Source organism: Cryptomeria japonica, chromosome 3 (genome assembly GCF_030272615.1).
Source record: "Cryptomeria japonica chromosome 3, Sugi_1.0, whole genome shotgun sequence".
Classification (NCBI taxonomy): Eukaryota; Viridiplantae; Streptophyta; class Pinopsida; order Cupressales; family Cupressaceae; genus Cryptomeria; species Cryptomeria japonica.
Window position 1 is genome coordinate 230,205,351 of NC_081407.1, and position 11,742 is coordinate 230,217,092.

An 11,742-nucleotide genomic window follows, 5' to 3' on the forward strand; every position below is an offset into this window, starting at 1 on the left:
AGTCTAAAGAAGATGAAAAAAAAGTTTTTATATTGAACCAAGCTGAAGTAATTACATAGAGTAAGAAACCAAAAGGTTGTTGAAATGATTAAAAATAACATTGAGAGTTACAATTAAAAGTAAAATTAAAATAGAAAGAAGATTTTTAATTACACAATAGCACTTATCTTCACTAAGTGCAAATCAATTTTAAATTAACTTTAAAAAATTATTTTATTTCACAAATATACAACTTAATTAACATTTAAAATTTTTTTATAAAAAATATCATTTTAAACTTAGATAATTTTCACAATCTTTAAATTTGAAAAAAAATTAAAAAAATCTCTAAATATTCTATAAAACTAATATATATTTTTTTAATCTATTTATGAAATCATCTAAATAATATAGTCTAAATAAGAAACATTTCAAAAAATCATCTAAATAGAACACAAATAATGTGGCCTTCAATAAAGTTAATTTTATACCTTTACATGGTTTATATTGCTATTTTGCATTGTTCTTGGATTATTACAATAATAATATTAAATTTTAAAATCAAAATCTAATCTGTTTAGATTCTGATTCAGATTCGGTGTAAATAATTACACTGGAATTAATGGCTTCGATTTTATTCCTATATTCTCCGCCTTCCTTTAATGCCTCTCTTACTCCATCTGTCCCTGAGTAATCGAATACCTTCAATCTTTTCAATCGCTCCAATCCCTCTCCCACTTTCTTCAAATTCCGACAAAATAGTAGACGAACCTCCTCAAGACATGCCATTGCCCCCTCCTCCAATTTTGGGAACTCCTCTAATTTTGGAAGAGAGCTAATTATTAAAAAGCGGAGGCGTGGAAACCCTCCCGACTTTCCAAACGCCTTTGGCAATTCTTTGCACCATTCATTCTCATACAACGCCAACCTCACTAGATTGGGCATTCTTTGCAACTCCGGATAATATATACACTTACAATCTGTCAATTCCAATTCCCTCAGATTTGCCAAATCACATATCCAACCTGGCACTAAGAAGCGCTCTAATTGAAGACTTTCCAGATCTCTCATTGTTCTCATTTTCTCTGAAAGCTGCGTACTCGCATACCCAGTTGCTCTCATCATCATATTCCTGATACGTAGACGACGCATCTTGATGAGCTGCGCAAGAATCCCTTCTTCCATCCTCTCCAACTCCATCTCGTCCTTAAGACATAAACGTAATTCCTGAATCTGAGTCATCTTGGCCAAATCCTCCAACCTCATCAATTCGTCCTTTTCTATGGAGAGCTTCAAGGCTGCTGATCTGAGTGTTCTCAAAGAGGCCATATCTGATATTCCCTTCGGCATGGCATGAACACATTCGCATTCTAAATGTTGAAGACTCTTAAGTTCACTTATCCATACTGGTATGTACTTAAGATCAAAGGGCATTGCAAGAAACAAGAGACTTTTCAGATATCTCACACACTCCGGTACCTTATATACCTTTGTGTCCCTTAAATTCAGGACCTTCAGAAGTACCATCTTTCCAACAGACGCAGGCAATGTTAAAATCTTTGTGCCGCTTAAATCCAGAACGCGCAGTCCTCTCATTGCGGTAAACAAGTTTTCTGGAATGGTTTTAATGTTCCAATTCTCAGACATTGAGAGTGTACGGAGATATGCTGGACGGCAATGTGAGAGGGCATTTGCATTTCTATCTTTCTTGGCTAGTAAAATCCGACACCAGCCAGAGGCACCAGTAGTATGTGTGGAGGCTTCTTCAAGAGAAAAAACACATTTGTTTTCTCTCGATATCTGTATGGCCAAATCATGCAACAGATCATGAATTTTACAATATTTCTTTAACCGTCCATATTCTTGCAGATAATGACGGTGTCGATCTTCCCATAGTTGAAGCAGACACAGCTGGTCAAGTTGATCTAACCAATCCAGCGCCGTATCCCACTGCTCCTCTCCTGCTGGGACGAAACCCTCTCCTATCCATAGATATACCAGATATTCAGGGTCTATCTCCGCATCCTCAGGGAAAAAAGAAAGATAAGCAAAACAGGGTTTAAGATGTAGAGGCAAGGAATCGTAACTCAATTTTAATAGATCCATCACAGGGTCATGCTCCCCAATAGGAATAACTGCCCTTTCAAGCTGACGGCGCTTGGACTCCCATTTTCTATGATCTGTGGAGTTGGCAAGCGATGCTGCTGTCGTTTTGATAGCCAGAGGCAAGTTTCCACATTGCTTTACTATCTCACGACCCACCTCTTCCAAGTGCGTTGGCGCTCTGTATTCTTCATGACCCGGAAATGCGTGGACACAGAACAGCTTCCAACTGTCTTCATCCGACAAATTTTTCATCTCATAAATACGAGCATTTGAATTTCGAGCAACCTCCTTATTTCTTGTGGTCACCACAACTTTACAATTTTTATCAGTTGGCAGACCAAGTTTATATAAGAGATTATCTTCTACTGACAAATTCCACAGATCATCTAGCACAATAAGAGTTTTTTTCCCTTGGAGACGGTCATGAATTAATTCAGCCGCTGTCTCTTGAGATATGGCACCATCCACAACTTTACTTTTTAACCCTATGCGGAAGGCTATATCATGTTGCAAATTCTTGACTGCATATGATTTGGAAATAGAGAGCCAAATAGAATTGTCAAACCTGGATTTAAAGGCATTGTAGACATTTTGGAGAAGAAATGTCTTTCCCGAGCCGCCCATACCAACGACGGCTATAACTGGAACTTGTGGATCTTGTAGCAACCTGAGCATGTCTTCAACTTTGGAATGTATCCCCACTGGATGTGAATCTCTGCGCAGAAGGCTAGATTTCTTGTACACCTCTGCCGACCTACTCGTTGACGCTTCTGCGTCTGCATTAAGATCTATATGATGTTTTGCAACTTCCACATATCTTGGGAAGCCCTTCTTTCCAACCCTTTCTTGCACAGCCAAAGCAATCTTTGTACGCAGCTCCTCGACATTACTGGCAAAATCGTTCAAAATCAATATGGAAGCTGTATTTAGAAAAAAAATTAAGTGACTGAATCATAATGGATTGAAAGCAAATAACCGGAACGAAGTAAACAAAGCCTTACTCGTTAAATTTGCTCAATTCGTAGCCAGAGACCAGTGAAGAAGAGCGGAGGGCTCCTTTCCACTGTTGAAGCTTCTTCTTGCTGAATCTCCCCTTTCTTTCATGTTCAGCGATTGCATGTGCATAAGCTCCCTTGTGAGGAAAGCGAAGATCAGAAGGCTTCACATCACAAAATACAGGAATAAACAGAGCCTTGGTTTTCAACATATCAACCAGCTCATTTAGACACCAAGGGGACTCCGCATATCCTGGTGAGAAGATGGCGATTTGCACAGAGGAAGAGTATATGGCATTTTGTATGGCAGGCTCAATTGAATCTCCTGGTTGTAATTCTTGATCATCAAGAAATGTCCAAAATCCCCTTTCTTCCAGTGATTCATAAATTGCAAAAGCCACAGTAGCTTTCGTGTCAGGGCCTCGGTGGTTAATGAATGCATCATATGATACAGTGAATGTTTTCCTTTCAAATTCACTGAATGAAGGCTTGTGAGAGGAGGAGGTAGACGCCATGAAGTCAAGTGCTAAAAATGGATGGAAAATATAATTCAGAGAGGAGTCTGGACTGGATGGATAATATAATGGACTCTTTTTGTTGCCCTCCACACGTGGTCTACTATACTTGGAGTAATTTCTGTGTAGGAAATGATAGAGTTCTTAAACAATTGGATTGTGCCATGATTTCGGCTCAGTCCATCTTTTCTTTCAAATCTTGTTATGATCTGTCGGTGGTTCCTCTCCCTGAGGTCACTTTGTTTGACCACTTCCCCATTAAAGTCAGGTCGTGCAAAGTAACTGCTATCTTTTACTGTAACGCCATTATTTTGAAAGAGATGTTTGAGCTCAACATTTTACTTTTGAAACTTGAGGGACCCACTCAGATGTAACGCCATTATTTTGAAAGAGATGTTTGAGTTTCACATTTTACTTTTGAAACTTGAGGGACCCACTCACATTAAATGCACATTATCATTTGAGCTCCCAAAAAAGTCATGTCGTGCAGAGTTAAATGAGAGTTAAATGAGAATGTGTTTTCTTTATTGCCTAAATTATTTTACATAAATTAAAATATTGTCTTTAAAATTGATTTTAATTATAATATTATGTGTAATAAAATTATTTATAATAAAAATATAATATAAAATAGAAAACAAATTATAAATGAAAATAAATATTTTTAATAACAAACAAAATAGACTCATACTTTAAACATTTATAATTTATAAACAAAATAGTCCACGATGCCAGCCATCTATGTATGGGTCTACAGATGGGTTAGCCTTATGGGACTACCTCGTACTCCTTGTTGGAGATACCTAACTGCACTACAAATGAGGGGTACATACCTTACCCTCTTGTGGGATTTGAACTTGTGACCTCTCTTTCAAGAGCACAAATTCTCCACCACTTGGGATTTAGAATGAGAAATAAGATGAGGAATTTTTTTGAGAGCAACAATTGTGTATGGCAACAAAGGAGACCGAATGAAGTGCATTGAAACCAAGGCACACACAAAATCCTAAGGACAAATGGATGGGTAGGATGACTTCAATCATCTTGCACCTCTAAAGAACAATCTTAGCCATTGATCATGAAAAGTAGGTCGTCCATCTTACATAAGAAACGCCTTCCACAAATAAATAAACTAGCAATTGCACCTTGGTGTACAATGGGTACGTCAAGGATGTGTGGAAAATCAATGGGAGAAAATTTTGGTCTATTTTGTGTAGCATATTATGGTGTTTCCACAACAAAGGTCTGAATGGAGGTGTGAAAGCTTCAAATCAACAATACATCCACTTACAAGGACCCAAACATGATTCAAACAAAACCTCTAAATTAGGAAGAGAATTAAGCTCCATTACAAACAGGCTAATGTAATGTTTGCAATAGGGAGAAAGGGAGAGATAGAGGAGGTAAGAGCAAGAGAGATAAGGAGATAAAGATGGAGATAGAGATGGATAAGGAGATGGAGGAGAGGGATACAGAGAGAAGGATATTGAGAGAAAAGGAGAGGAAAGAGAAATATAAAGATAGAGAGAGAGACAAGAGAACAAGAGAAGGGTACAAAGATAAAAAAAAAAAATAGAGATATGGAGTAATACATAGACATGGACAAAGAGTGAGATATAAGGGTATAGAGAGATAGAGAGATGATGAGATAGTTGGAGATATAAAAGGAAAATATGTGAGATAGAGAAACAAAGAGATATAGATACAAAGGTCTAGAGAGAGAGAGTGAGTGAGAGAGAGAGATGGACAAGGGGAGATATGGCTACAGATGGAGGGGAAGAGAAGATAATAGATGGAAAGAGGAAGAGGGAGAAAAATAGAGAGATAATGAGAGGTAAAGAGACAAATAAAGATAGAGGGAGAGACATAGAGAGATATAAACGGTGTGATAGAGTTATAGAGATATAAGGAGATATAGGGTAAGTGCAAAAAGATGGTGGTCAAAAAAGGGGTATAAGTGGACATGTTTTTTCTGAAATCAGGTGAACCTGAACTTAGAGGCAAAATTTGAAAGTCATCCACTCAAGATATGAAGATGATCAAAGAGAAAATATTGTATTACTCTGAATCTAATTTCCAAACTACTAAACTTTTTCAAAATTGGATAAGATTAATGGGGTCAAATCCTTCGCGCACAAAAAACATAACATAGTGTCTGACGTGCGCATCAAAAAAGTCATAGTTAGATTAAGTATTTTGACAAATCCTTTGGCAAAAAGATAGTTAAGAGTGAGCACTAGAAGATGTGTATTTTTTTGTAATTTTTTGGTGAGTATTTTTTTTATGATTTTTCCAATCGAGCACATCCTGAAAATTAGGTACCTGTTCGTGCACGAAGCATAAGTTGCACTAAACAAATTGAAAATACAATTTTTTTAAAAAAAATTGTAAAGAATCAAGTGCACTACAATAATATATATAGTTTTTTAAATTTGGATAAGTATATCAAAAGTTATTAAAAACATGGTGCACCTATGTCTATGAGAACTATGGAGACATTGGTAAAAGAAATTCAATAATAATATGTTATTGTTGTTCAAATTTTAAAAAAAATATAAGGTTAGAAAACTTAGAAGATGGGTGAAAATATGGTGGCAATTTTAGAAATACCCACTTGATGAAGTGTAAACCTGATGATGACAAAGTCGATAAAATAAAACACGTCAAAAATGAGGGAAATGGAGGGAAATCAAACTTCCAAACCGTAGCTTTGTCATCCAGGCCTATTTCCAAGCCTAAACAATCAAAAGCGCGTACGAGGTACTTGTGTTGTAAGTAGTGCATACACACTATGTTTACTATAAACAACACGTACATGCTATGTTTACTATAAGTTTGTGTAAGTTTGTTTAAACTATGTTTATCATGTATGCTCTCCTAAGAAAATTGACTGATGGATTTGTGTGTGTGTATTGAATAGGAGGAAGAAGGGTCTGAAATTGAACCACAGGTGCATTACCATGACAAACAAGGAAACCTGCAACAATATTCTTCTCGAATGTGTTTTTAATGAGCAAAGCAGATGAGGAAAATAGTCTCAACAAAGCAAAATGATGAGTCAGAGTACCTACAATATGTTTTTCAGAAGGAAACAACCGATAGGAAGAGAAAGAGGGAGAGTAACACAAATGATGTCTTGGAGAATGATAGTGGTTGGTATGTGAGAGTTCCCATGTTGTTACACAATGCCCGTCACCTAAAGAAATTAAAGTTTGTTGTAAGCATGGCAGTGGTAGTATATGATGATCATCACTTGTCAAAAGGCTTGGAAGGGTACATACCCATAAAAGAAATCAAGTGTGTAATCCGTATAGTCACAATCGAGATTAGTCCTATAACCTTGCAAATTTAAAAGAATCATATGTTTTAGAAAGGCAATAATCTTAGGGTTAGGTCAAGCTCTTACACTTTCTTTTTAGCGAAGCCTCGTTCTTTGTTCTCTTGGAGTCTCTCTTATGTTGACAATGGTCTAACTTAGCTATATCAAAACTAAACTACTAATGTTCTATTGTATGATGTTCTAATCATAACTTTAAATAATATATTGTTTTATTAGCCCACCATATGATCCCTTAGGTGTCATTAGAGGTCATATTGTTTCCTAAGAGTTCATAAAGTTCATATGGTGTCCGATTACCCCTTAGGACACCATATGACCCCTTAAGACACCATACGACATTGTATGGTGTCGTTATGTGTCTTATGGTGTCCTATGACCCTTAGGACACCTTATGACCCCTTAGGACACTATATGGTGTCATTAGGGGTCATATGGTGTCCTAAGAGGTCATATGGTCTCCAACGACCCCTTAGGACTTCATATGGTGTCGTTATGGTCTCTCTCTCTTCCTCTCCCTCCCTCCCTCCCTTCCCTCTCTCTCTCTCCCCCTCTACCTCTCTCCCTCTTCCCTCCCTCCCCCATCTCTCTCTCTCTCTCTCTCTCTCTCTCTCTCTTCTTGTCTCCCTCTCTCCCTCCCTCCCCCTACTCTCCCCTCTCTCTCTCTCTCCTCCTCCTTCTCTCTCTCTCTCTCTCTCTCTCTCTCTCTCTCTCTCTCTCTCTCTCTCTCTCTTGTTTTTTCTCTTTGGGCATTCTCAAGTAGACTACCATGCAAAGACAAGGTTGTTGTTGATGCACTAAGAACATTAATTGAAAATTTTTGGCATGAAAACACAAGAGTTTCTCCCAACCAAAGAGATGTTGTTAGAAGGTGAATTAAGTCTACAAATCGTGAGCCACATGCCAAACACTATTTGGATATGACTCAAACTAAATTTTATGAAAGATTCCTTCAAAAGTTTCCTCAAATAAGAATTTCTCAAAGATTTTTTGAAATGGCAAAACCTTTTTATATTAAGATTAATCATGTATGCACCACATGTTGTTGTAGGATCCATATTGAATTTTCCATGCACTATGATATTTTTCATCATATTTGTTCTACTTTGCACACTAACGATGTTTTGTAGGAATGCAATATACAATCACCTCCTAAGTCGGTAAGAGAATTTATTTCAAGTGTGCTATGTAATAAACATGATGGTTGCATTTATTATAAGATGCCTTGTTTTGAAGGTTCTTGTGCTATATGTGGTGGTTTGCAACGTTTACCAAGATGTGTACATTTGGAGAGCACACATGAAATTGGTACGAAACTAGTTTCTTTCAGAAAATACAAGACAGTCACATCTGGAGTTGAAGATAGAAAAGATTTTAAGAGATGTGAGCTAGTGAAAAATGATATATGTGTAGCTGAATTTATGAATTTTTTTCAAGAGAAACTAGTTTATGAGTACATAATGCATACAAATAGAGCTTGATGGTTAGATGAGCAATTCAAGTTATGTAAGGACACATTTCCTCTTGGCACCATTGTCTCTATCATTGATTTCATTGAAAATTATACACTACAACCTCAAAATGAAGTGCAATCTATGTATTATCTCTCTACACAAGTTTCTATTTTTGTACATGTCGTGCCTGTGAAGTGTGATACCTGCAGCTGCAACACAAAACACTCAATAGGTCATTACAAGCATGGTTAGCAAATTTAAAACAAGTAAGAAAGGTAAACCATGGCAAAGCGATCTATTGCCTCCTAATAAATGTGAGTTTGAATTTGCTCTCAGATATGGATAAGTAATTCCAGTGACTTGACTACACCTAGATGGAGGATTTAAATGATAAAGATGCATTTAAGCTAGTAATGATAATGATTAAGCTACATGATTCTATGATGATGCTAGAAAATAAGCTAAAATGATGCAACTAAGCTATAATAACAATGCTCAAATGATAAACTAAGAGCTATTATGCCTATAGTAACAACGTCTGAGATGCAAAAATGAGATGGGATCCTTTGTGCTCCAAATTGAGGGATATTTATAGGATTTCCAAGGGCAGGGGTGACATGGCAGGAATCAATGGTCAAGATTGAATCTGAAGATATCAATGGGTAAATTGGAGGTGGTTGAAGAAGAGGTTGGTGGAAAGGGAACACTTGGTGACAAGTGCCAAGAAGCTTTGCTCATGGGAGGGAAAAGTGTCTAAGGAAAGGGGACATGTGGTTAGATGAAAGGGGACAATTGGAGGTTGGTAGAAGAAGGGGTTGGATGAAAGGGGACAATTGGAGGTTGGTGGGAGAATTTGAATTTAAAAATTTAAATAATAGGAAAAGACTAATTAATTTCAACAACTCATTAATTGATTTGTTTTAATTAATTAAGGGATTTAGAAGAAATGAATTTGATGGGGGAGAATTAATTAATCAAAGGGGATTATTGAAATGAACCTATTAAATAAATCCTTAGATTTATTAATAAGTAGATGAGTGGGAGAATTTAATCAAATTGTTAATGAATTCAATTAAATTGGGAAGGAGGATTAATTAAATAATTGCTTACTCAATTAATTATGTTCAGACCATTTTTAGTTGTATACATTTTGCCTCTCTTTGAAGCGAGGTGTGATGACGCATTGATTCAATGAATAATTTCGTTTTGATAATGATATTGATTTGATAGGATGCCCCAGACCTTGATTGATAAATTGCGATACGATGATAGTACGATGATGCCCCCTCGGGAGATCAATTGAGATAATTGATTTGTTGGGGTGGTTTGGATGATATGTGAAATTGATGTCCCGATTATAAAAGATTTGATGCTGCAACATTGATTGATGAAAGTGCGAGTTCTTTGATCACAATGATTGATTGGGTTTGATAAATTTTGATAAGTTCGATAAGATCTAGATTTAGTCTAGTTTCAGGAAAGATATATCTCATATAAGACAAAGATGATTAGAAGCGTCTGGTTTCAGGAAAGATATATCCTGTATAAGACTTGATCAGAAGCGTCTGGTTTCAGGAAAGATACATCATGTATAAGAAAATAATTGATCAGATGCGATCGATTGATAGGATGGATAAGGTTGGTTGGATAAAGAGATGACATTTTGTTGATATCAAGTTGCAGAATGCTTTAAACATGCTGATGCTTGGTGCATTTGAGGGGGTAGCATAAGATTTGCGCTGGGTTGACAATATCGGGAGAGAAATGAGTCATCATTCTGATTGTGTATACACTTGTGATAATACATTGATGATTCCTATGACAAATCTTACCTTGGATAAGATGAGCTTTTGGGATCCCATGCAAGAATGAAATGCAAGCTAAATTTTCCATAACCATAGCACATCCAAATTGTTGAAAGTGATTAGGCAGGGGTCCCATGGACGGGGCTTAAGCTCTATTTTTAAGGAAGAGGTGGTCCCATGAAAAAATTTTTTTTGGCTACCGGATTAATTACAATCTTTTCCTAAAAAAATAGAGCCCCTACCTTTTATGCTTGAAAATATAAGTGAGTGAAAATGGGGTGGGGCTAGAAATTGCCCCACCAACTTAGGAATGTATTATGCCATTTGTCAATTACATACATTTTAGAAAAAAACCTAAATTTGTTTATTACCAATTTACTTAAATTTAGGAGTTTAAACTTAAGTTAATATGCACTACAAAGTTAATGACATCCTTAAATTTTAAGCTCAAGTGCAAAATAAAATTCATGGGACCCCAACTTTAAAATATTCTTAAAAAAGCTCAACAGCTCCAACCCCCTCCATAAGACCCCCAAAATTGACAAGCACCATCCCATGAAATTTTTTGTGCATATACTCATTTTCTAAATCTAGTTTTCTTGACGTGGTTTCTCCACTTTCATTGGATTTTACAAGAGAAAACATAATATTTTACAAGCACCATCTTAAAAGATCCCACTTCATTTTCTAACAAGTGAGAATAACTCTATTGTTCTTTTCAAACAATGAAAACATTAGGCATCACTGTAATCGAACATTAGTTCGCTTGTTTTTCTCTACACATCTTGACTTTGTTTTACAGCTCACATGATAAGTTTGTTGATGATGAAAGTGATAACATTAATAATAATAATATAGTGAACACATAAACAGCAACATCGTGAGGAAACAAAATATTATCACTAAAATCTAATAGGGGAAGAGCACCAGTAGTTGAGCACCCTAACTTCGTGCTTCTCAAAATCCTACGTGGAAATTTCAAATCACTCCCAATTTTTTACAGTAGCTTACTTGGCAAGTCCCCTGCTTATAACTAAGCTTTCAGTGCTACATCATCAATTATGGTGCCACATCAACATGCTTGTTGCCAAGGTGTCCAAAACAGCCCCCCAAAAAAGAGAGACCAATAGGTGTGAAAAAGAGGCCCCAATAATTGTGCAGCTGATATGGCATCACCTGATTGGTTACTTTTTACAATATTAATACATTTCCTAACAACTATTGGTACATTTCCTAATGACTATTGGTACATTCCTAACAAAAATTGATATTTAATGTTTCAAACAATAGGTTTTATTTGTTCAATTTTTGGAACAAAAGGTATCAACAACCCTCACAACAATTGGTACATGCTCAACTACTGGTGCTCTTCCCCTAGAACTGGGTAGTTGAGAAGTGTGTACAAATCAATTCACTCCTGAACAGTAATGGATGTGGTATGTGAAAGACGAAAAGGAAACACCCATTTCAAAAATTCATGCAGCACAGAGACACGACAAGAACAATCAAATCTCGATTCAGGATTCGACCTACAAGTTGTCATTTTCGAAC

At 36.4% G+C, this 11,742-nt stretch overlaps 1 protein-coding gene across 1 annotated transcript; it reads right to left on the reverse strand.

Moving 5' to 3' along the window:
• Window positions 1-510: 510 nt before the first annotated feature.
• Window positions 511-3,643, reverse strand: LOC131874602 (putative inactive disease susceptibility protein LOV1). The gene is made up of 2 exons (XM_059218193.1): window positions 3,087-3,643; window positions 511-2,974 (listed from the first exon to the last, which is right to left on the reverse strand). The coding sequence occupies exons 1-2, from the start codon at window positions 3,593-3,595 to the stop codon at window positions 541-543; spliced, it is 2,943 nt and encodes a 980-aa protein (XP_059074176.1). The 5' UTR covers window positions 3,596-3,643; the 3' UTR covers window positions 511-540.
• Window positions 3,644-11,742: the final 8,099 nt, after the last annotated feature.